The sequence below is a fragment of the Apus apus genome, chromosome 16, assembly GCF_020740795.1.
Source record: "Apus apus isolate bApuApu2 chromosome 16, bApuApu2.pri.cur, whole genome shotgun sequence".
Classification (NCBI taxonomy): domain Eukaryota; kingdom Metazoa; phylum Chordata; class Aves; order Apodiformes; family Apodidae; genus Apus; species Apus apus.
The window spans coordinates 1420385-1444594 of NC_067297.1; the positions used below are offsets into that span (position 1 = coordinate 1420385).

Consider the following 24210-nt stretch of genomic DNA (forward strand, 5'->3'; position numbering starts at 1 on the left):
GCAAGGTGACCCTGCGCCGGCCTTTGCTGGTCACGGGTTCCCAGGGCCCCTCTGGGGTGGTTTCTCATCAGATGGGGGGGTCCTGGCCTGTGGTTGGTGGCAGGGGTGGACCCTGACAGGGTGCCCGGGTGCTGCCATGCCCTCTTGGATCCCTCCAGCTGGGGTAAAGAGGCACTGGGTGCTGCCAGCTGCCTGCAAAGGGATGGGGTCTGGGTGGGTCGCTGCCCGTCCTCCTGTCTGTCCGTCCTCCTGAAGCCTCTGTCCCCGCAGATGAAGCGAGCCCTGGTGCTGGGCGCCTCAGCCCTGCTCATCCTGGCGCTGAACCAGAACACCATGCGGGAGGTAGGAGAGCCCCCCCGGCGGGTCCCCGTGCCACCCCCCGCCCCGCTGACGGCCCTTGCTTTTCTCTCTGGTGCAGCTGGACGTTTCCCAGCTCCTCAGCAAGCCCGTGATCGTCATCCCGTCCTCGGACAACGTCACCAAGCTGCTGGGAACACTGCTGCGGTACGGGCTGGGCCAGCAGGAGGGGCTGGGTGAGGGTGGTAGCTCTGCCTGTCCCCCCGGCCTGTCCCCTGCCTGCTGTGACAGCCGGGGCAGCCCCTCCTGCACAGCACCTGGTGTTTGCTGGGCTGGGGTTGAGCTGGTGCTGTGCAGAGGCCAGGGGGGCTGGGACACGTGTGTCCAGGGAGGGGTGGAATTGGATCCGGCCCTTCCTCAGGCCCTCAGCCCCCCCAGGGGTCCCCTGGGGACCTCGGTGGCCTTGGCCAAGATCTTGAGGATGCTCAGTAGAAATGATGCAGAGGGGCTGGTGGGCAGCACAGCAGCATCCCGGTGGGCACAGGCAGCCCCGGCTGAGCTGCAGGCAAGGGGGCTCCCTGGCCGTGGGGGGGCTGCGGGGGGTCCTGCTGCGCCCGCGGGGTTGATGCTGTGCTCCTTGGGCTCGCAGGGGGCTCCGGGCCACGGCGAAGATCACGTACCAGGCTGTGCTGCTGGAGAACCTGGTGCGTAGGAGCTCCTCCTCTTCTTCCTCTTCCTCCTCCTCTCCCTACTGGTGGGCGCAGAGGGCAGGACTGTGCCCAGCCAAACCTCGCCCACCGCTGGGGACACCTGAGCGGCAGGAGCCAGATCCCTGAAGGCTCCTGAAGCTGCCAGTGCCTCAGTTTCCCCAGAGATACGCTCTGTGGGAGCAGGGCAGCTCCCTGTGGTTCCTTCACCCCTCGACACGTGTGATCCCCCTGGTGCAGCGGGGTCCCCCCCCCCCGGGTTTGGGCAGCACTAGGAGCTGTCCTGACTGTCAGCAATGTCGTGTCCTGCCTTGCAGGGAGTGACCCTCACCCTGTGGTCAACCTGCGGCCTGTCCCGAGGGGGTCTCTATGGGGAGTGGCAGGGGGTCATCTGCACGGGGGAGAACAGCTCGCAGGTCCAGGTATGTGCACCGGATCGATCCTGGGGCCGGGAGTGGAGCAGGGGTCTCCAGTTCTCCCCTGACATCCTGGTGGTGCTGCTCCTGCAGAAGTACCTCCAGCAGCTGTGGAACACCATCCTGCTGATCGCCCTGCTCCTCTGCACCGGGGTGATGGTGCAGGCCCAGCGGCAGTCACGGCAAGACCCGTTGGAGCGGGATGCTGAGGTGGGAACGTCTCTACTCTGCTCCTGGCTGGGGGTCTGGCCCCTGCTGGGGTCTGAGCCTCTGCCCTGCCTTGGCAGCTGGACCTGAAGCAGCACATCCGGCGGCGGCTCCTGGCCCTGGAAACCCGGCGGTACCATCCCGGGAAACCGCCCCGGAGCCGGGGCTGCGAGATCGATCGCTGCGCTGTCTGCTTGGACCAGTTCCACAAGAGCCAGGTAGGGACTGGGGGCACTGGTGCTGTGCTGGGAGGCCTGGAGCCCATCCTGGTCGCCCCTTGGTGTCCCCTGTTCTCGTGCCATCCCTTGGCTGCCCGGGGTGTTTCTACCAGGGAGCCACGTGGCAGGGGATCGTTCCCCTCTCTGGGGGCTGCGCTCCCCCTGCCCAGCTTTGCTCACATCTCCCATCCCCTTCCCTCCCGGCAGTGGCTTCGAGTGCTTCCCTGCTCCCATGAATTCCACCGGGACTGCGTGGACCCGTGGCTCCTGCTGCAGCAGACCTGCCCTCTCTGCAAGCACAACATCCTGGGGGAGCATCCCACCAGGGCCCCCGCAGCCGTTGGTGCTGGGGCGAGGGCTGGAGAGGACTTGGAGACCCCCAGACTCCCCGTGCAGTGACCCGGTGTCCTTCTCCCTTCCAGGGAAGTGCTTCCCAGGGAGCTGCCCAGCCCGAGGGACACACTGCGGGGACAGAGGGAGGGAGCAGGGGGTGCTCGGCACGGGCTGCTGGAGCAGCTGTGCCCGTGGCAGTGCCCGGCCCCGCGGGGAGGGGGGGATCTCGGGGCTCTCCCTGCTGGGTGTGAGTAGAGGGGCGGGGGGTCTGTATGGCCTGGGTGTCGAGAAAGGAAGCCACGGGTGCCCCCGTGGGTCCGGGGGCTGGAGGCAGGGAGAGCCCGGCCTGGCTGCACCCTCCCCCTGCTTGTAGCCGTTTTTCTAAGTCTCTTGTTTTTGTTTTTCTATTTCCTGGGGACCGTGCAGGGTGGGCACAGCCCGGCTGGGGGCCTGGCTGCGGCTGAGGCTGGGTGCTGGAGTCGAGAGCCTGGGGGGCCAGGCTGGGCGACCCGCTGCCTGGCTGCAGGAGGGCAGGGTCTTCCACATGGTATTTATCCTAACTTAGTAGGAAGCAGGGCAGGAGGCAGCTGCAGAGCCCCAGCACGGGGCGGGCTGGGCTGAAGGCGGCTGTGCCGCGGTGCCCGGGAACCCGCTGAGCCCCGAGCAGCTCCTGCTCGGCACAGCCGGGCTGCAGCACCACACGCCTCTGTCTAATAAACACGGAGTGGGAAGTGCCCTGCCTTGTGTCTGGATCGTGCAGCTCCTGCTTGTCCTCTGGGGCTTGGGAGGTGGCTCAGGGCTTCAGGGGCAGCCTTTGCGGTGGCCTGGTGGTTCCCAGCCCTTCCGGGTGCTTGTGGCTGCGGGCAGAGCTGCTGTGCAGGGCGAGGCAAGGGCGGCTCAGCCTCCTCAGCCCAGCCCAGCCCTGCCTTCCTCTTCCAAGCAACACTGGCCACATCCCAGCTGCCTCTTGGGAATGGTTCCTGGCACGAGCCAACTCGAGCTGTGCCCAGGCATTGTCTGGGTGATGCGCTGTGCCAGGGACTCCAGCAGCAGCTTGGCCGTGGGTGCCTGAACTCCAGTGCCCAGGAACGTTCCCAGGCAGGGGCTGCTCCGCACAGCCTGGGGGTGTTTCTCCCCGCCCAGGGCTCCTTCCCTGCAGCAGGACTTCTGGCGTGACCGTGCCAAGGACCAAGAGCTGTGGACACACCAGCCCAGCCTTTGGCACTTGCACCTGCGGTTTGACCACAGCCCAACAGAGAGGGACAGCGGGGGGAGCTGGAAAACCCACAGAGGTTTTAAAATGGTGCTGCACAAAAGCAACCGTGCAGCATGAAACACAGCAGAGTGACATGTAAAATGTAACAACATAAACCAACATAAAATGCATATTATAAATATACAACACGATCTTTGGATACAGCAATAATAACGGTAACGATAGTGATTATTGTAATAATAGCAACAACAGCAATAATAATAAAAATGATGATAATAATAAGAGGAAAAGGAGAAAGGAGGTGGCAGGACCAGGCGCCCGCACCGCGCCCCGCAGCACCGCCCCCTGCCGGCCCGGAGGAGCCGCCGCACAGCGCGGCCGGGGAGACGGGACCGGGACGGGGAGGAGGGGGGGGGGGGGATGAGGATGGGAATGGGGATGGGGATGGGAACTGGGATGGGGATGGGAATGGGGATGGGGATGAGAGGGGATGGGATGGGAACTGGGATGGAACTGGAATGGAGATGGGAACTGGGTTGGGAGCTGGGAGGGGGATGGGAATGGGAACTGGGATGGGGATGGGAGGGGGGACACGGATGGGAACTGGGATGGGAACTGGGATGAGAAGGGGAACAGAGACGGACACCAGGATGGGGACAGGGACAAGAACAGGGATAGGGACATGGACAGGGATAGGGGCAGGCAGCAGGACGAGAAAGGGAACAAGGGCCAAGATGGGCACAGTGCCCAGGACTGGGACAGGGATGGAGACAGGCATTGGGACCAGGAGGGAACAGGGATAGGAAGGTGGAGAGGGACTGGGACCAAGACAGGCTGGCACTGAGACAGGGAAGTGGGACAGGGAGCAGGACGGGAACCGGGACTGGGAGAAGGCTTGGAACAGAGCTGGGCAGCAGGGCAGGGACTGCACAGCAGGACCCCAAAAGGGACCAGCAGCAGCAGGACAGGGACGGGGGATGTGGGCTCCCACAGCCCCGCTTCCCCAGGGACACAGGGGCACAGGGGGGTACCAGAGGGACACGTGCCCTTGGGGACACAGCCCGGGTGTTCGGGGACACGCGTGGCCCAGCACAGGCAGGCACCCCTGGCTGTGGGCACACACCTGGGAACACACCTGGGCACACAAGGAAACAGGAAAACAAAACCAAGGATCTTAGACTGTGATGTGTTGCATAACGTGGTCATTTTTGTGGCATCACTTCTAAAACTCGGTTTGTAAGTGCCTTCAAACAGCATTAGAAACATCATCTATGTCTGTATTTTTAATTATATTTATATTAGATTTAGGTATTCATATATTGCATATGCTGTACTCTTATTATCTATATTTTGTTATTATGTTTTATGATGTCAATTTTCACTACACTGTATTTTGTTATAGTTTTTATACGTTGTACAATTGCATGTGTTGCACCCCTTTTAAAATTGTGGGCTTTTTTTCCTAAGCGCCTCAAAACTGTGTCAAAAACCACTTACGGTATTAAAAAGCACCCCTCTTTTTATTTGTTTCATAATTCCATGTGTGAGATGTGTTCACCTGATTCATGTCAATATGGAACAATGTTAGAGTCACAGGGTGAAGAATAATCCTTTGTGGAACAACGTTAGAGTCTCGTTGTGTATAGTATCTTTGCTTGTGCTGCCTGTTTTTGTATAGTGTAACAAAATTTGTTATCTTCTGCTTGCATTGCATATTGCTCTTGTATTGTGGATCTTCTGCTTGCATTGCATGTGGTTTATGTTTCGTGTAGCAGACATTGGGCAAACATCTTAAAGTTATTCTTTTTTAGCACAGACCGGCTTTGTTGTTAACCATGAAAATGTTATAAAAGCAGATTCCTGGAAATAATTAACATAAGCCGACCCTTTTCTCGAAATAGTAATGCATATGTATGAGTCAAAAAGATAAAACCTGAGAGCTGGAGCTGTTTGGTGTGTCTGGGTGGAGCGGAGGCTCCCGGCGCGCCCAGCGCTGCTCGCTTGCTTCCCTTCGCTTAATAAATCACTAATTTGGATAAAGACCCCACTTGGGAACGAGTCATTCATCACACATGCGAGCAGCATCACTTCTAAAACTGCATTTGTGCAACATTGTTAAAAAAGTCTTTTTTTTTTTTTTTCTGGTGACAAGAGAAATTCACAGCGAGGCAGATGCCGAGGAAAGCTGAGAAACGAAGTCACGGTGACGAAACGAAGGGAAATCTCGGTGCCCCCAGCCGGGCCCTGCTGCAGCCACAGGCCCGGGCAGCCCGTTGCAGGAGGATCTTCAGACAGACACACAGGAATCAAAGTGATTAGGTGGCTGACAATTTATTTTAAATTTATTTTAAGCTCTCTTATATAGCCCCTGGCTGTGCACACGCGACCGAAACCACTCGTGTCATTGGTCCCGTCTCACAAAGCCTGCCACGACCTAAACAGTGATGGGCTCCCAGCAAGCACATGTGCAGTCATGACTCTCCGCCTCACTTCCTCCTTTGGCACATCCCAAAGTTGTTTACTTCGCTGCTGACTTTTTCAGTCGGTATCCATGGCAACGGCCTTGGCGGGGCCGGTGTTTACAGCAAAGGCTGGATTGCTCACATGTCCACTGCTCGCTAAAAAAGCCCTCCACAAATCCCCCTTTTTTCTTCTGAGCAATCCAGGCCTAACTCACGGCCTTACTAATCGCAGGACACATGATACAATTATTAATGCTACAGCAATAACAATCAGTATTACCATTCCTCCCTTTACTAACTCCAACAACCACCCAGTTATCCCCAGTGACTGCAGCCAGTCCAAGTACGGAGATAACGGAGGATGCACGACAGGAATCTTCTTCATGTTCCCTGGCAAAGCCTGCACCTGCTTATGAATAAAAGTTGAATGATTAGATAAGTTCACACAACACACTCCGTTAAAACCTCCACAACTAAGACTCTGTGCTAACAATAAAATCAGTAGCGGCGTGATTCTGTAAAACAGCATGGCTAACAGTGTTCATATTAGTTACTTGGGCACTCAATATTTAAAAAACCTCATTGGCCCTTTTTGCTACAAAGCATGCTGATTTATTCAGTTCTATCAAAGCTTTTGCGGGTGCAAGCTGAAGCAAAACAGATTAACAGGAAAGTGCTCCTTAACCTTCTACAAATCTACTACGCTAATACTTTTCAATGTGATGTGTTGCAACCCCTGTTTTTGCCTGTGCTGATGGATATGATTTAATACCGTTTTGTGCTGGGGGTTAATGGTGTGAAAAGCATAAGAGGCTCCCTGCAATGTTACTCTGATGCTGAGCCCTCTACAGATGGTCCCTTCCACAGTTTTACCCATCTTGCGGGAACCCACCGAAGCCCCTCTCCTGTAAGTAAACACATACATCCTCTACCAGTGAGTTTGACTTCCCAAAGTCCTGTATGCAAATTTTATACTGCACCAAAACCTTCTCCTGTTCAGATATTTCAGTTTTTAAGGCAGCGCTGTCAGTTACCACGGGCGGATCTCGTCTCTCCTGTAAGACGTAGGTAGTTTAACACACACACTGCCTGAGCTAACCTTTCAGCCGGGGTACTGGGCTCTCCCCCACGGACAGGTGTACTTGTGGAGATCCTGTCGAGCCGAATCCCCCCCCCTTCCTCGTTCTGCAATACCTGGTTGTGGGACACAAGGCTTGAATGGTACCAACTGAGCTATGCGACTACCTTTTGGAATAAAAACAGGTGGCGTCAGTGTACATACCATCGTTCTGATTGTTCCTTCATAGTCAGCGTCAATGACTCCAGGCAACACAAAAATACCCAGCCTAGAAGTTGCAGATCTCCCTAATACTAAGGCACTGAGGTTATGACCTAATGGACCCTGAGCAGTGCTACCTACTAAATGCACCACTCTGTCTTGTAAGGTAGTATCTAATGCTGCTTCCAGGTCCCCTCCGGCACTTGCGGCGGAGGGAGCGGTGCCGAGGCAGCCCCGCACTGGGACGCCGGCCAAGCCCCCTGCTTCACGCTCCTTCTCCTCTTTCCCTGGTGTCTACAATGTATTGTGTCATGGCTACTCTTCTGGCAATGAACACACCATTTGGACTGTTTCGCAGCTTTGCACTGAAATTTGAGATGTCCCAGTCTTCCACAGTTAAAACACCTCCTCTCCTTACCCCCTCGTGTTTGATTGAATAAAGGGGCAATGGCTGCTTTTACAGCAGCGGCCACACATGCTGCCTCGTTAAACTGTGTGGTCCTTTCTGCCAGATCAATCATGTCTGCGACTTCTGCACCCATTGGCAATGTACCTAGTGCCTGCTTGGTTTTCTCATTGGCATTCTCAAAAGCTAACACTTTAAACATTAGCTGCTTCATGGTCTCATCGAGATCAGGGTGGCTATCAATTGCTGAGTACAACTTATCCACAAACTGTGCATAGCTGTCAGTTGGTCCTTGCTTAATGTGGGTAAATCCGTAAGGCTTTACTGGCTCATGTACAGAAAGTATGGCTTGTAATGCTAGCTGTTGAGACAGCTGTAGAACCTCTACTGTAAATTGTGATTGCACTTGGACACTAGCAAACTGACCCGTTCCCGTTAGCATTTGTGACTGGACCCCATACAATGGATCGTTTTGCTGACGTGGCTTAGCTTGTTCTGCATCACATAAGCTTTGCCAAGTGCTTTTAAACATAAGCCGTTGTAATGGAGTAAGCAACATACTTGCCACCTGTAAACTGTCAAATGGTGTTAGCAAATCAGCAGTAAATATAAAGCGAATGATCTGCTCGGTAAGCTGTGAATGTAGCCCATACTGTGCAATGGCAGATCGTGCCCGTTGCAAAAGCTTCGAATCCAAAGCCTCCCACGTGCACCCTTGCCCCCCTGGATAAATAGTAAAAGGAAGAGTCTGTGGTATAAAGGACCCTTCTATGATGGCATCTTTAATGATTCCCTTCCACCGCTGCGAGAAGTTATTAGATTCTTGGAGAGCCGGGGTGAAAAGGTTTTCAGGCGGCCGCGGGGACGGGCGGGCGGCGGCTGCTGGGGCGGGAGGGCGGGCGAGCGAGCCCTGTGCTTGGCCGGTGAAAGGCTTCGCTGCCGAGCCCTGGTTTTGTAGCCTGAGGTCGTTAAGCTCATCCAAAATTTCCTTCAGCAATTCTTCCACCGGTGGCTGCGGCGCCGCACGATGAGCGGGGGTCGCGGCTGCTGCCGCAGACACGGGTAACGGTGGGTGCAGCGGTGGGTGCAGCGGGTCCAGCCCCGCCTCGGGACCGGCCCCTTCCCGGTGCTGGTGCGGCTGCAGCTCCGCCTCAGCCCCCGCCGGCTGCGGGCCGTCCCGCCGGGCACCTCCGGTCCTCAGGGCGGTGACCGGCCCCGGGAGGTGCCCGGCTGGCAGCGGGGCGCGCGCAGCAACCCGAGGACCCGGTATCGCGGAATTGTGGGCAAAAGGACTTATAGGGGAAGAAGGGGCTGCGGCAGCACCGCTCCCGTCCTCCCCGTCCTTAGGATTTAAGGCAGCGGAAGCAGAAGCGGCAGCGACCCGCTCCTCTTTCATACACTGCAAAATTTCTCTGATCAATTTCCATAATGTAGAATATTTTCTAGCTTCTTTTCCCTCTTTTCCTTTACTACTGATGTCATCCGATAGGCTCAGACCTATGGCTTCCCAGGTGGACAACTCGAGCGCTGCGCTGACCCCAGAGATTAAGTTTCTGTCCCGTTCCCATTGCAGCAGGTCTGTAAGTGCTCTCACAAAGAGTCTAAGTTGGAGGAGCTTCACTACTGCTTCCTCTTCTTTGGTAAGCGTAGAGCCCATCTCCTCCCCGACCGCTCACTTGCCTTTTAGTGAGAAGAGCAATGAGTCCGAGGTGCACCTCTGTCCCGCCGGTTGCGGGTCTCTGTCCCGCCGGTTGCGGGTCTCTTTCCCGCCGGGCGCTGCACCCGCAGCCGCCGGGGAGCGGCCGATTTCGGCCAGTTCCTTCTCCCCCTCTTCGTCCTGCCTTCTTCACGCTGTCCGGCAGCTTTAGCGGCGAATCTGAGGGCCCCTGTTCGGGCGCCAGTTGCGGGAGGATCTTCAGACAGACACACGGGAATCAAAGTGATTAGGTGGCTGACAATTTATTCTGCGCATCAACCTTTCTTATATAGCCCCTGGCTGTGCACACGCGACCGAAACCACTCGTGACATTGGTCCCTTCTCACAAAGCCTGCCACGACCTAAACAGTGATGGGTTCCCAGCAAGCACATGTGCAGTCATGACTCTCCGCCTCACTTCCTCCTTTGGCACATCCCAAAGTTGTTTACTTGGCGGCTGACTTTTTCAGTCGGTATCCATGGCAACGGCCTTGGCGGGGCCGGTGTTTACAGCAAAGGCTGGATTGCTCACATGTCCACTGCTCGCTAAAAAAGCCCTCCACAGGCCGTCACCCACAGGCAGTGCGTGGGCTCCTTTACTCTCAGACTGAGTCTCGGCGGCGATGCGGAGCCAGCAGGGCCGGGGTCCCGCGGGGCGCGGGCAGGGGGCTCCGCTCCGGAGCGGCCTGTGCGGGGCGCGGAGCCCCCGGGCCCGCGGGTGGCGTCGCCGCCGCTGCCATGGCAACCGCTCAGGCCACGCCCCCCGCGGCGTTGGCTCCGCCCCCAGCGGGCTCCCCCGGCTCTTCCCGCCGCGCATGCGCCCCCGGCCCTTCCCGCCGCGCATGCGCCCCCGGCCCTTCCCGCCGCGCATGCGCGCCGCCCCGCCCCGCCCGCGCTCCGCTCCGGGCGCCATTTTGTGCGCGGCGGGGCCGGTCGGTACCGGGAGTGGCTCCGGGCGGGCAGCGCTCCCCGCCGCCTGCAGGGCGCCATGCCGGCCGGGCCGGTGCAAGCGCTGCCTCCGGCGCAGCCAGCGCCGCCTCCTGCCGAGAGCAAACCGGTGCGGGCCGCGCCGCGGGGCCGGAGCGGGGCGGGCGGCCCGGAGGGGCTGAGCGCTGAGGGGAGCGCGGGGGGGCGGGGGGCGGCCTGGGGTGGGCCCCGCTGCGGGGGGAGCCCCGCGCGGGGAGCGGGTCTGGCCGCAACCGCGGGCGGTTGTGGAGCCGCGGGCCCCGGGGGAGGAAATGGCGGTTCCCCCCGGGGGAGCGCGGGGCCCGGGGCGCGCAGGGGCTGGGGAGGCAGCTCGGGGCGGCGGGGAAGGGAGGCGGCTCGAGCTGGGGCTGCCTGCTCGTTCGGCTCTCGGGGGGTGGGGGGGAGGGGGGGGGCGAGCGCAGAAGGCGCGGATGGTGCCTCAGCCTTTGCTGAGCCGTGTGGGATGGGAGGGTGTTTTCTGTCCTGGGGACCTGGCGGGGCTGGTGGGTTCACTGCGATGTGAACGTTTCCCTGAGTCGCCCTGTCACGATTCTAAGCCTTTTCCCCCAGAGCTGTTCTCTTCTGGAGCAGCTTTTCTTGTGCACGTTGCTTGGTGAGGAAGGAGGAGGGACGTGCTCAGCATCCTGCACAGCAGCTTCTGGCCCTGCCGGGAGCACAGTGCCCCGCGGAGCTTTGCTCTGCCGAGCAGCGTGTGGAGCAGTCACAGCAGGATTGCGTGTGATTCCTGATGGACTTGGAGTTGGTGGTGCAGACTGTAGTTCCTTGCAGGCCCGCGGGGCTCCAGGAATGTTCTCAACTCCCAGACCTGCTGGGCAGTGCCAGATGCTCCTGGCTGGGCTGTCACAGTTTCCCTCAGGCTGCTGATCAGCCGGCTGGGGGTCAGGGCTGAGATGGGAGAAGTGGCTGGAGGGCGTTTTGGTTCCCACAGGGCCCTTCCTCGTGCTCTTGCTGTGCCTGCCCCTGCCTGGGTGCCCTGGAGGAGCAGACAAACATTGTCTCCCACCCTGGGGAGCCGAGGAATTTGCTGGGGGGCCGGGTGATTCAGATTGTTGAGGCAGAGCTTTGTGTCAGGCCAAATCCAATGGTTTGGGGGCTGAGGGGGAGGGCAGAGGGCCCCGTGTGCCCCCGGGGATACTTCCTTCCCCCTGGGCCCTGGTTAAGCAGGGGATTGCAGGGCAGTCTGCTGAGGTGTGTTGGGATTGTTATTCCTGATGTAGATGAGGAAGCTGGGAGAGGAGGGACATGAATTTTCCACCTCAGCCACCTGCAGATAAGCCCAGTCTGGGTTTGCAGCCTCACCCCCTGATGCTGGTGTGCAGCATGTTCCTCTGTTACCTGCAATTCCTTCTCTTGTTCTCAGCTCTGGGTGAGGCAGCTGGAATTCAGTCTCTTGGCTGATTGCAGACACCACAGGGAGAGGGGCTCCTGTGCTGCCACCTCGCCACCCTTTGAGCAGTTGCTGTGGTTGTGAGGCAGCAAGACAGGACTGTAAATATTTGTATTTATCTGTTTTCATTCCAGCCAGAAGAGGAGTCAAAAGAGGAAGCAGCACCAGCTAAGCCTGTGGTAGGAATTATTTACCCTCCTCCAGAAGTCAGGAATATTGTTGACAAGACTGCCAGCTTCGTAGCCAGGTAAATGACACTGGTGTCACCTCATGCTTCCTGGGGGTTCATCCTTCTCTCCAGTGCTGATATCTGCCCGTCTCCGGAGCCTTAAGCAGGTCACAGTCCCATGGCTCATTGTGCAGAATTTTAAGGATTGCCTGTACCAGTGAGACTGGAAAAGAACTGCCAATATTCCACCCAGGAGGTGCAGGACAGGCTTTGTTAGAATGGTGATGGGGTAAATTAAGTTCTTGGCAAAATCTCCAACCTGTGCTGCCATGACCAGGGGCCAGCTGCAGTTCATGCTCAGCTCTATGGAGTCTGATCCTCCCTCAGGACACATGAACTGCCCATCATGTCTGGGTGATTTTCCCCTGTTGATGGTAGCAGAATGATCAGCATGAGTGTAGGTTTCCAGTTTAGGTGAGGAGTCTGAAAGTAGAATAAATCTTACTCATTTGGGCCTCCTCCATTTGCCTAATGTCATTGTTCTGCAAGTGCCAGCTGGACCAGCTTCCTGTGCTGTGTTGGCCAGTGCTGGGGTATTTCTGCCTCTCTGCTCTCTACGTGAGGTCTTCAGGGGACTGGATCTTGGTCTTCCTGCAGAGTACCAGCAGCACAGGAGGTAAATCCCCTCCTCAGCTGATGGAATTCTTACCCTTCCTGGCACCAGTCAGGCTGAAAGCTGTTTCCACCTTGCTGCTGGGGTGGGGGTCACTAGGGGTGTAACACAATTCCTCAGGGCTGGTCTAGCCAGGGACCCTCATGGTGTAACTGATCCCCAGGGCTGCCAGGGAGTGCCTGCTGCCCTCCTTTGCCCTTCAGAGCTGTAGAGCCCTCCTCGTTTGGAAGGGTCTTCATGTCTAACCCAGACCTGGGGGAACCAGAGAACCACAGAGAAATGGGGAGCAGCAGCTGTGGGGTCTCAGACTGCCCTGTACCCAGTGTCTTCTCCTTGGGGTGGGAAAAGAGGACATCATCTGGATTAAAGCTGAGGGCTGTCTGAAACACAGTTCTGCAGGGCAGCTGCTCTCTGCACAGGCTGCTCATCACCTGCTCCTTTCCTTAGATCAGCTTTCTGGAAATTAAACTGGTCTTACAAGCTTGGTAATAGACCAAGTAGAGTGGATCTAGTGAGTTACTTGTGAACTTGATCCAGTAAATTGTCCAGTAAATGAGCTTTTGTTTGTATGTAGCTCAGTGAGATTGTGGAACACTTGTGAGTTGTTAGCTGTCTCAGGTACTTGCTGTGAAGCATTATAGACTGAATTAGGCCAAATGCCTTTAACCTGTGTGTGCACAACTGCTCCTGTGCTGGGTGTGAGTTACTTAGAGGTGAACTCCTTCCATGTAGGAGAGAAAATTGTCTTCTCGAGGTCTGATACATCAATACCTCTGGCTATGAAAGAAACAGACACCTGCACTTGAGTTGATGCCATTCATCTAAAAAAATTCTCTTTTTCCTCCCCAGAAATGGTCCAGAATTCGAAGCTCGAATTCGTCAGAATGAAATAAATAACCCCAAGTTCAATTTCTTGAACCCCAACGACCCTTACCATGCCTACTACCGGCACAAGGTCAGCGAGTTCAAAGAGGGCAAAGCCCAGGAGCCCTCAGCTGCTGTTCCCAAGGTCATGCAGCAGCAGCAAAGTGCTCAGCAGCAGCTTCCCCAGAAGGTAAGTGTCCCTTCTTGCTTTGCTCAAGTAATTTGCTTCTGACTGGTTGTGTCACAGCCTGAGGTCACACAGAAGATCTGAGGGACCAGGCGGATGGAGGAGTTAGTTACACAGCTGCAAAGATGACAGTGCTGAGAGGCTTGGAGTTCTGTGTCTGGAACTTGGTTTTGATGCAGATTTGCATCCCCCAGTTGCCAGTAGCTCAGAGTTAGGTGTGAAGCTCAGTTACTCGCTGGTTTTATTTGATCCATTTTGATTCTGTTTAGTTGTGTATTGTGTGGTTCTTACAGTAGGGGTTTCTCAGGCTGTGTGAGCTCAGGACTCCTCCCATAGGCAAGCCCTTCAGAATCCCTTGGAGTCCAGTCTGGGCTTGGTGCATGCCCTGTTTTGTGGAAACGTTTTCTTTTTTTCTGCTGGAAGAATTGGCTTCCACTTAAAACGTGGAGTTCAAAGTGTTGCTGATCTGGGGTAGCTGGGCCTTGTGCAGAGTGGGTGGAGAAAGGGCACTGAGGAGCCTGGGTCTTCTGCATGTGTGCATGGGCAGCAGTTGCTCTGTGAGGTGTTGGCCATCCTGGAGGGTGGCACTGGAGTCCTGGTAGTTCCTAGTCAGCTGTTGGACCAGCCTTAGTTTTACACAGGCCTAAATACAGGTGTCCAGAGCTATCCTGTGGGAATGATTCTTCTCCTCCTTGCAGCTGCTGCGATATCTAGATATCTAGGTGTTGCTTTCCCAGCAGCTGAAGGAGAAACGGGCTCTCCCAAGTGTTTGGTGCCAAGTTCTTTCTCCAGTTGCTGAGCCCTCTCCATTCTGCTCTGCAGGTGCAGGCCCAGGTGATCCAGGAGACAGTTGTTCCAAAGGAGCCACCTCCGGAGTTTGAGTTCATCGCGGATCCTCCCTCCATCTCAGCCTTTGACCTGGACGTGGTGAAGCTCACGGCGCAGTTCGTGGCTCGCAACGGGCGGCAGTTCCTGACTCAGCTGATGCAGAAGGAGCAGAGGAACTACCAGTTCGACTTCCTTCGCCCCCAGCACAGCCTCTTCAACTACTTCACTAAGCTGGTTGAGCAGTACACAAAGGTACCTGGGGCAGTTTCCCTGCCAGGCTGATTCCTGCAGCAGCGGTGTTGATTTTTGAAGAGCAGGCCCCACAAACAGCCAGAGTGGAGATAGGTGCAGGTCTAGGAGTCCATCCTTTGCATCTCGCCCCTAAGTAGAGTGATTTGTGCAGTGGTGAACACAGTGGCTGGTACTTAACTGTGTCAGACACTGTTGTGGGAGAGGTAAAAGCTGTGGGTTTGTAACTACAGAGGGTAGTTGGAAGGCCAAGAGTGACTATTTTTAAATCAAGTATGAGCAATAAGTGATAAGAGGGTTGGAACAGAGTAAATGGAACGGAGCCCCAAGGGTCTGCTGGTATCTTTACCAGTGTGGAAAGAGAAGAGTTGCTTTTAAGGAGGCTTTTCAAAAACAATTGTCACCAACTGTCATGCAACTTACCTTTCAGATCTTGATCCCACCAAAAGGCTTACTCCTCAAACTCAAGAAAGAGGCTGAAAATCCCAAGGAAGTCCTAGACCAGGTAATCCATGAGCAAAGTGCACAGCTCCTGAAGCGTTTTGGTTGTGTGTTGAGTTTTTTCTCTTTGCATGTTTGTGACTTATTTGCAACAAATACAAATATCCAGAGAATTTAACAACTCCTGCTCAAGTTGTGAGTTGGGCACAGGGTGATGAGCCTGCCTGTAAGCTGCTGGCTGGTGTTCATACTGGGGACAGGTTACCTGTGGCGGCATCACAGAATCACAGAGTGGTGAGGGTTGGAAGGGACTTCTGGTCCAACTCCCATGCCAGAGCAGGGTCACCCAGAGCAGGTGGCACAGGATGGCATCCAGGTGAGTTTGGAGTGTCCCCAGTGATGGAGACTCCACAACTGCTCTGAGCAGCCTGTCCCAGTGCTTTGCCATCCTCACAGTCAGGAAGTTGCTCCTCATGTTTAGATTGAACTGTCTATGTTCACGTTTGTGCCTGTTACCTCTTGTCCTGTCACTGGGCACCACTGGAAAAAGACTGGCCCCTCCTCCTGACACCCACCCTTGAAGTATTGATAAGATCCCCCCTCAATCTTCTCCAGACTAAAAAGCCACAAATCATAGAATCCTAGAATGCCAGGTTGGAAGGGACTTCAAGGATCATCTGGTCCAATCTTTCTAGGTACTACTCTAGTTTACATGAGGTGGCTCAGCACCCTGTCAAGCTGCGACTTTAAACTGTCCAATGTGGGGGAATCCACCGCTTCCCTTGGGAGACTATTCCAGTGTTTGATTGTCCCCATGGTAAAAAAGTCCCTCAGCCTTTCCTCATAAGAGGTGTGTTCTAGGCCCTCATCATCTTCATAGCCCTTTGCTGTCCCATCTCCAGCAGTTCCTTGTCCTTCATGAACTGGGGAGCCCAGAACTGTTCTCCAGATGTGTCCTCACCAGGGCAGAGCAGAGGGGCAAGAGAACCTCCCTGACCTGCTGGCCACACTTCTCAATGCCCCCCAGGAGGCCATTGGCCTTCTTGGCCACCAGGGCACATTGCTGGCTCATGATCAGCCTGTTGTCCACCAGGACTCCCAGGTCTTTTTCCCCAGAGCTGCTCTCCAGCAGGTCACCCCACCCTGTGCTGATCTGTGGGGTTCTTGCCCAAATGCAGGACCCTACACTTGTCCTTGTTGAATTTCATAAAGCTTCTCCCTGCCCAGCTCTCCAACCTGTCCAGCTCACACTGGATGGCAGCACAGCATTCAGGTGTGTCACCACCATTTCCAGCTTTGTGTCATCAGTGAATTTGCTGAGGGGACACTGTCCCTTTGTCCAGGTCACTGATGAATGAATTGAATGGGACTGGGCCCAGTACTGACCCCGGTACTGAATAAGTTAATGCTGAACCACTGTAACAGCATTTACTGGTCAAGTAGGAGTAACTTACCTTCTCAGATGAAGATGGCTCATCTCCAGGACCCTAATGAGTCTCCTGCCATCTCCCTCAGCTTCTGCCCTTGGTGTGATGTGTTTCATGTCTGACTTGGGGTGCTTGCTTTCCCTCTGCCTTGCAGGTGTATTACAGAGTGGAGTGGGCAAAGTTCCAGGAGCGAGAGAGAAAGAAGGAAGAGGAGGAGAAGGAAAAGGAGCGTGTTGCCTATGCCCAGATTGATTGGCATGACTTTGTGGTCGTGGAAACAGTTGACTTCCAGCCCAGTGAGCAAGGTACTGGTGTTAAGGGTTGTGATCTCTGTGGAACTGCTGCCTTTCAGTAGAGGCCGTGGCCTGAGATGCCCTGTCTGGACAGAAGTTGGGTTTTACAGCTGCACATCCCTCACAGATAAAAGGGAGAGCCTAGGGACAGTGTGCAGGGCTGGGTTTTTTCTGGAGTCAGTCAAGTTCTCCTTGCACAAAGTCCAGGACTGCAGTAGGGTCCACTCATCCACTTCCACCAGGACAGCAAAAGCTGTCCCACTTTCTAGTGGTGCTTCCACCTGTAGGTACCTTCATGTGTCATGTGTAGAGTCCATCTGTTCCCTCCTATACACCCTGGCTCCCAGGTAATTGCGCTGCCCCTGCTTTGTAGAGAAACTGCTTTTTATTCAAGAACGTGATAACTTCTGTCTGCATCAAGCAACAAAATGAGCTAGAGAAACAGCAGCTCTGTTTTCTGCTTTGTAGGGAATTTCCCTCCTCCCACCACTCCAGAAGAGCTGGGAGCTCGAATCCTGATTCAGGAGCGTTATGAGAAGTTTGGAGAAAGTGAGGAGGTGGAGATGGAGGTGGAGTCAGATGAGGAAGATGAAAAGCAAGAGAAAACAGATGAGCCCCCAGCCCAGCTGGATCAAGACACACAAGTGCAGGATATGGATGAGGTAATGAGCCAAGAGAAGCAGCATTGCTTTTGTCCTGAAACTTGGTGTGGTTTAGGATGCTCTTCATTTCCACTCTAAGAAAGTTCCTTGGTTTCTTGAGGAAATTTTCCTTCTGATGGAATTTAAAAAAAACCCTGTTTCTGCTGGAAGGCTGGAACGTGATATTTTTAAATTTTTCCATGACAGCACAATTTCCCAGAGAGAAATCCAGTAATTTTGTCCCCCAGTGGTGCAGATCTTGTATTTCTGTGATCCAGCCTTTTGGGCTCTCTCCTGCACTGAGTCTGTAACACTGGGAGATGACTCATTTTGGACTCTTCCTCTGCTCACTGTGCCTGAGCAGTTTCTCTGGTAACAAGGAACAAGAGCTCAGTTAACCCAAAGCCCTTGCATGCTGTGCTGTGGTGATGTGGAAGCTGAGGAGTCTTTGCTTCCTCTTCTGGGTCCACTGAACTTCCCAATCAGGATTATCCAGAAGAACCTCTGAAGCAAAGGTGTCCAGGGGCAGAACAGCTTGGCTGCTTTGAGGCTGTGTGGTTGGTTCTTTCAGCACTGCCTAGGATCTTTATGCCCCTCTCAGGTCTTTCCTGTTGGTATTTGACTACAGGAATTTGGTTATGATTTATTTTTTTCCCTTCAATAAGGGCTCAGATGATGAAGATGAAGGTCAGAAGGTTCCTCCTCCTCCAGAAACCCCGATGCCACCACCTCTGCCTCCCACACCGGATCAGGTCATTGTGCGGAAGGATTACGATCCCAAAGGTAAGTCAGGCTCCTTCCGAGTCGGCCCAAAGGTAGTTGTTTCTGGGCTGCATCCTCTGGTGCCTTTGTAACACTGTGGTTTTCTTTTCCTAGCCTCAAAACCATTGCCACCTGCCCCAGCTCCGGATGAGTATCTTGTTTCCCCCATCACTGGAGAGAAGATTCCTGCCAGTAAAATGCAGGAGCACATGCGGATCGGTCTCCTGGATCCTCGGTGGTTGGAGCAGCGGGATCGCTCCATCCGGGAGAAGCAGAGCGATGATGAGGTCTATGCCCCAGGTCTGCTCCACAAAGCCCTGTTCCCAGCTGAGTTCTCTGGGCTGTTGGCACATCCCCTCAATCCTCCTGGGTCCCTCCCCTCAGGACCCAGTTGAGCTGTCTGTGCCACGTCCTTAGCGTGCCCTCTGTGTGGATACGTTGGTCTTTAATACACTGAAGCCTTTCTGGAAACTCAAAGGCAAGGAGCTGTAAGTGCTGCTGGCTGGGCAGTCTCTGTAGGAAGAGCAGCACTCGGCCACTGGGTACCAAGCACTTTAATCAGAGAATCATTTAGTTTGGAAAAGATCTTTTAAGATTGTTGAATCCAACCAAAAACTAACACTGCCAAGACCACTTCGAAACTGTGTCCCTCAGCACCACATCTACACAGCTTTTTAATCCCTCCAGGGATGGTGACACATCTGCTTCCCTGGGCAGCCTGTGCTAGGGCCTGACAACGCTTTTAGTGAAGAAATGTTTCCTAATATCCAATCTAAGCCCCCTTCAACTTGAGGCCATTTCCTCTTGTCATGTTGCTTGTTACTAGGGAGGAGAGACCAAACTCCCTAGTTTGGTTGCAGTCTCCTTTCAGGTAGTTGTGAGAGCAATAAGGTCTCCCCTCAGCAAGGTGATTAGAAGAGGTTTGATCATGTCTGGCTTGGATTGTATCAGCTGAGCTAAGGATTCCTCTTTTCCTGCAGGTCTGGATATTGAAAGCAGCTTGAAGCAGCTGGCAGAGCGCCGTACGGATATCTTTGGTGTAGAAGAGACTGCTATTGGTAAAAAGATTGGTGAGGAAGAGATCCAGAAACCAGAGGAAAAGGTAGGGTGGAAACTGTGGGGTTTTTAACAAGTTCCTGTGGTATTATCTCCTGCCTCTCTGAGCATTCATGTTTGAGGTTTGCTCCTGCTGTAAAGCTGCTCTCGATCGATTGGCAGCTCACGTGGCAGCCTGGACAGCCTGGAGCTACTCTGATTTATTTTCTCGTCTCAGGTGACCTGGGACGGGCACTCGGGCAGCATGGCCCGCACACAACAGGCTGCTCAGGCCAATATCACTCTCCAAGAGCAAATTGAAGCTATCCATAAGGCTAAGGGACTGGTGCCAGAAGATGACAGCAAGGAGAAGATTGGCCCCAGCAAACCCAATGAAATGCCCCAGCCACCTCCTCCTTCTTCTGCATCAAACCCCCCGGCCAGTGCTCAGCCCATCACCTCCGTCCCTCGTCCACCCACCGTGAGTGTCTGAGCTTCTGAAAGCAAATGGCCATGGCTGTAGTTAATTAGAAGGGAGTCCTGATGAAGGTCAGGGGTTAGTAACAGCAGGGCTCTGGCTTAGAAGCAGGTTTTGAGTTAAGTTTGTTTCCAAATTACTCTTAAGCCATCAGAGGAGCCCTGTTGAGCTTCCTGTTAAAAGTGGAAAGTAAGACTGAGGTAGAGCTTTTCATCCATGGAGGTACCAAAAAGACTTGATCATCTGGGCAGAGGAAGAGACTGGGCAGGGAGAGCTAGGAGGAGGGGACTCTGGCTAACAGAGGAATGGGTGTGGCCTTCCTTTAAGTGCAAAAAGGCGACATGCAGAACAAAAGTAAGAAAAGCTGCAGATGCCTCACTGCTCCAAGGCTCGTGCTGCCCGACTCTGAACGATGTCCTTCTTTTGAGATTGCTCTGGTCTGATCACCTGAGTGGCGAGTGAAGGAGGAACCCTTCAATCTAATGAGGCTTCTGTGCCCCTCGACCTGCAGCTTGGGCTGGCCATGTGGTGGGCTCCAAGCCCTTGGCCAGCAGCCATGCCCTGTGTGCTGCCGGGGTTGTGTCCATCAGGGGGTGTTCCTGTGTGCCCCTGCTGAGGACGTTGCCCTCTCTCTGCAGATGCCGCCTCCCGTCCGTGCCGCTGTTGTTTCCGCCGTTCCGGTCATGCCTCGTCCCCCCATGACCTCGGTGGTGCGTCTGCCCCCGGGGTCAGTCATAGCCACCCCCATGCCCCCCATCATCCACACCCCCCGCATCAACGTGGTCCCCATGCCGCCCTCCGCGCCGCCCATCATGAGTCCCCGCCCGCCACCCATGATCGTCCCCACAGGTCAGTAACTCCAGCTCCTTCTGCTTAATTGTCAGCTCCTTCCTGGGTAGCGTGGGCTTGGAGCTTGGATTCTTGTTGCCTTCTGTGCTTCTGATCATGGTGTGGGAATAGGATTTGGGATTGGGATTGCAGAGCCTGGGTCCCACCGCTGGGAACCGTGAGATGTGCCACATGACTTACCTGGCAGCAGCACTTTTGGGCTCAAGACTCCTCCTGCAGCCTAAAACACAGAGCGTTATCTCCTGTGTTTTCTGTCTGTGTCCCCGGGAGCCTGCCCAGGGGCAGTGGATCCCCACTGCTTTCCAAAAGGAACCAGAGGAAAGAGGAACTGCCAGTGCCTCACGGGGTGTTGCAGCCTGTTACAGAAGTTCCTGCAGCAGGAGGAAAAGCTGTTGGCTGGCCCCTTTCATAGCAGTCGGTGCTTTTAAGTTGAAAAGCAGAATGTATAAAGCAATTCTTTCTTTGTTTTATGGTTTCCCAGTGGAGGTGCTGGCACTGCTGTGTGTCAGACTGCGAGTGCTCGCTTTTTTGCAAGATCTGCAGGAAGCTCTAGTGCTGCTTGTTGTCTTTTTCTGGGCTGCTTCCCCATGTCAAACATCTCCCGAAGCCTGAAGTTTGCGTGTTGCTGGTGGTGGTGTTAACTTCCTCCATGTGTTGTGTGGTGTTTATTGGTCTGCTTTACTGGTCTGCTAAGAGAGTTTTTGTGTAAGGAAGTGTCTCCCACACTCAGTGGATGACTGTGGGTTGTGCTTTATCCCCCCCCCCATCCCATTTCAGCATTTGTTCCTGCACCTCCCGTGGCTCCGGTGCCTTCCCCAGCACCGATGCCTCCCGTTCACCCACCACCACCCATGGAGGATGAGCCAGTCTCCAAGAAACTGAAGAGTGAGGATAGCTTGATTCCAGAGGAGGAGTTTCTGCGCCGGAACAAGGTGTGTGAGAGGGCTGGCCCTGCCTGGGAAGCGCTGGAGCCCTGATCCCACCAGGCTCTGCAGCCTCCTTCTCCCCAGGGGGATGTGAAGCCAGCTGGCTGTGTGGAGGGGGGGTGATGTGCAAGGGAGGGACTATCTGAGGTGGCTCCTTCCTGCTGCCATTCCTGGGCAAATGGAGCTGCCTTGTGTCTCAGCTCCCAGGCGTGTAGCAGATCCTGCTCTGCTGTAATTAACGGCGGTGAGCGGTAGGTGCCCAGTGATGTGAAGAGGGGCTAAAGCTGCTAATGAGCTTTTAAGCAGAGGAGCATTAAGCTGGAGATGCAAGGAGATTTCATTTATCAGTGTGAGCATGATAGTGCAGTAATGCAGGGTGTTCTGTAACAACCCCAACCAAATCCTAGGCTGAGTTCCTTCCTGAGGAGTACTGACATGGTGGCTGGAGTTTTAAGTCCTTTAAGAAGGCTGAGCAGTTTTCCTGGACATCTGCACAGAGGAGCTGCCTCCTGTTCAACACTCCCTACGTTCCCCGTGATGCTGGGAAGGTGTGGGCCATGCCGAGTGGCATGCAGAGGGAGAAATCCAGCCAGGGGTTTTATTTTGAGAGCAGCGTTGTCAGTGTTGAGGCAAATACATCTGTGTGTTCACCGGGAAGTCGAGATACGTGGCTAGTTTTGAAAACAGAGAATTTGTCTGTCCCTAGGTCTCTATAAATAATGTGTCTGCTGCTCTGTTATCATAGCCTGAGCCTCCTTGCCTGTACCAAACCTTATCTTTGTTTCCTGCAGGGTCCAGTCACAGTCAAGGTCCAGGTTCCCAACATGCAGGACAAGACAGAATGGAAGCTGAATGGCCAGGTGTTGGTGTTCACCCTGCCGCTCTCAGACCAGGCACGTTGCTCATTAACCTGGCCTCTGCCCCCCTTGTTTTGTCTCCAAGCCTCTGTGCTTTGAGAACAGCAGTTGTCCTGCATGGCAGGACCTGTGCAACCCACACTGTGACCCCTTGCCCAGTGGGGGAGCAGTTCTGCCCACCCTGAGCATGCTCTTGGATTTTTCCTAGGTGTCTGTTATAAAGGTGAAGATCCACGAGGCCACGGGGATGCCAGCTGGGAAACAGAAGCTGCAGTATGAGGTGGGTGCTAGCCCTTCAACTACTGTTTGTTATGTCAGTGCTTTTTCACACACAAACTGACTCTCTACAAGAAATTGTAGATGCAGAGGTGTTGGGAAGAGCAGAGGGAATGCTGCTCCTGTCTGTTACAGCAGGATGGGCCTGTTGTGCTATTGGGGTTTTTGGACATTTAAATGCAACTGTCTGCACTTGCTCATCTGTCATGTCTGGAAGGTGGGTGAGAATACCCCCCAAGCCCTGGCAGCTCTGCAAAGACTGTCTCCAGACCACAGAAGGGAAGAGATCTGGCTCTTCCTCTTGAGACTCGAGCTGTTAGAAAGGCACTGTTCCCTTTTAATCCCTTGTTCCCAGTCACGCATGTGCACAGGCACAACCTGCTGCCTAAGCAGTGAACTTTGGGCTGTTGCCTCCTCAGGAGTTCATCTGTGGGCAGAGACCAGTTAACTCTTAGCAGGAAGGGAAACACAACTGGGTTTTTTTTAAAGGGGGATGAAAAAGAAGGGGGATTGGAGCCTGAATAATTTCACTTGTTGTGACTGTCTTTATCGACGTTTGTAGAGGGTTGTTTGTGCTCCTGCATCATTTCCAGCACTCCCACCTCCTCCAGTGCCACCTTCAGATACACTGGGATCTCTCCAGGGTTTTTCAAAGCCAGCAGCAGTCTGTCATCACCATGTTCTGAGAGGAGGGCTTTGTGCATCTGGGGTTTGTGGGAAGGGAATGCTAAATTTTCTGCTGTGACGATTGGTTTGTTTGTTTTCTTTTCTCCTCCTCTCAGGGCATCTTCATCAAGGATTCAAACTCCCTGGCCTATTACAACATGACCAGTGGCTCCCTCATTCACCTGGCACTCAAAGAAAGAGGAGGCAGAAAGAAATAGGGACCACAGAGCCCCAAGATGTCCCGTGGCTGCCCTGACACCTCTGTAACCCCAACCCTTTGAATCCTCCTGCCTGTTTTAGGGGCTCTGGTGCCTGCCTGCCAGTTGTAGTATGAAAAGAGAGACTGTGAGCCCTGTGTTGGGGGGCTGGTGAGAGGGGCAAGCTGCTGGAGCCCCAAGATGTGTCCGTGTAGTGAGCTAGTGTGTAGGTGCTACAGGCAATGGATGTTTTGCTCAAGTGCTGTGCCTCCTAGAATTCCCTCACAAAGCAGCATTGAGGTCATGCCCATCTTAGTCTAGATCCATCTTGGAGGAATTGTCTGCCTACAGCTGCTTCATTTAACCTGTTTCTAATTGAAACCACCTTCCTTCTCAACACACTTATTAAGCTCCTTTTTCTTTCTCTCTCCAGTTTATTTGCTGGAGCCCCTTGTGCTGACCCTGACTTGGAAATTTTCTCCTCCCTCTGTGCGGGTGTTTGTGGCTGTTGCCCAGCTGTGTGTGCACCAAGCAGCCTCAAGCTGCTGCTGCACAACTTGGGATTTGTTGCAATAAACACCCCGTGGTGCAGGGTCCTGTCTGTGGCAGCTCTGTTCCCTGGGGGCTTGGGGATCTTGGATGAAGGTGGCTCGGGTGGGCTGTGGGGAAACACACTGGGATTTTGTAATTAAGCATTTTATCCCAGGAGATGCCTCTGTATCCTAGGAAAGGCTTCAAGAAAAGGGGTTCATTAACATTCCTGTAGTTACTCCTGAATGTA

General features: G+C 54.5%; 2 protein-coding genes and 1 long non-coding RNA gene across 3 annotated transcripts; 2 read left to right on the forward strand and 1 right to left on the reverse strand.

Annotated features, from left to right (window-relative positions):
• Window positions 1–11: 11 nt before the first annotated feature.
• Window positions 12–2913, forward strand: RNF215 (ring finger protein 215). The gene is made up of 7 exons (XM_051634014.1): window positions 12–342; window positions 419–504; window positions 947–1001; window positions 1322–1426; window positions 1514–1630; window positions 1708–1845; window positions 2053–2913. The coding sequence occupies exons 1-7, from the start codon at window positions 271–273 to the stop codon at window positions 2242–2244; spliced, it is 765 nt and encodes a 254-aa protein (XP_051489974.1). The 5' UTR covers window positions 12–270; the 3' UTR covers window positions 2245–2913.
• A 2796-nt stretch (window positions 2914–5709) lies between these two features.
• On the reverse strand, window positions 5710–9958 carry LOC127391358 (uncharacterized). Its single transcript, XR_007891033.1, has 2 exons — window positions 9600–9958; window positions 5710–5828 (listed from the first exon to the last, which is right to left on the reverse strand). It is a non-coding gene; the product is annotated as an uncharacterized LOC127391358 (long non-coding RNA).
• Window positions 9959–10132: 174 nt separating this feature from the next.
• On the forward strand, window positions 10133–24023 carry SF3A1 (splicing factor 3a subunit 1). Its single transcript, XM_051633973.1, has 16 exons — window positions 10133–10294; window positions 11746–11858; window positions 13303–13507; window positions 14327–14584; window positions 15012–15086; window positions 16604–16754; window positions 17211–17404; window positions 18049–18166; window positions 18260–18445; window positions 19126–19247; window positions 19419–19661; window positions 20297–20507; window positions 21285–21439; window positions 22225–22326; window positions 22499–22570; window positions 23349–24023. The coding sequence occupies exons 1-16, from the start codon at window positions 10226–10228 to the stop codon at window positions 23448–23450; spliced, it is 2376 nt and encodes a 791-aa protein (XP_051489933.1). The 5' UTR covers window positions 10133–10225; the 3' UTR covers window positions 23451–24023.
• Window positions 24024–24210: the final 187 nt, after the last annotated feature.

Bases quoted from the DNA above. Each gene is read 5' to 3' on its own strand.
- RNF215 (XM_051634014.1), top strand. From the start codon at position 271: ATGAAGCGAGCCCTGGTGCTGGGCGCCTCAGCCCTGCTCATCCTGGCG. The intron at 1,002-1,321 runs GTGCGTAGGAGC...CCTGCCTTGCAG, and splicing joins CTGTGCTGCTGGAGAACCTG to GGAGTGACCCTCACCCTGTG. The intron at 1,846-2,052 runs GTAGGGACTGGG...CCCTCCCGGCAG, and splicing joins ACCAGTTCCACAAGAGCCAG to TGGCTTCGAGTGCTTCCCTG.
- SF3A1 (XM_051633973.1), top strand. From the start codon at position 10,226: ATGCCGGCCGGGCCGGTGCAAGCGCTGCCTCCGGCGCAGCCAGCGCCG. The intron at 21,440-22,224 runs GTGTGTGAGAGG...TGTTTCCTGCAG, and splicing joins AGTTTCTGCGCCGGAACAAG to GGTCCAGTCACAGTCAAGGT. The intron at 22,327-22,498 runs GCACGTTGCTCA...GATTTTTCCTAG, and splicing joins CCCTGCCGCTCTCAGACCAG to GTGTCTGTTATAAAGGTGAA.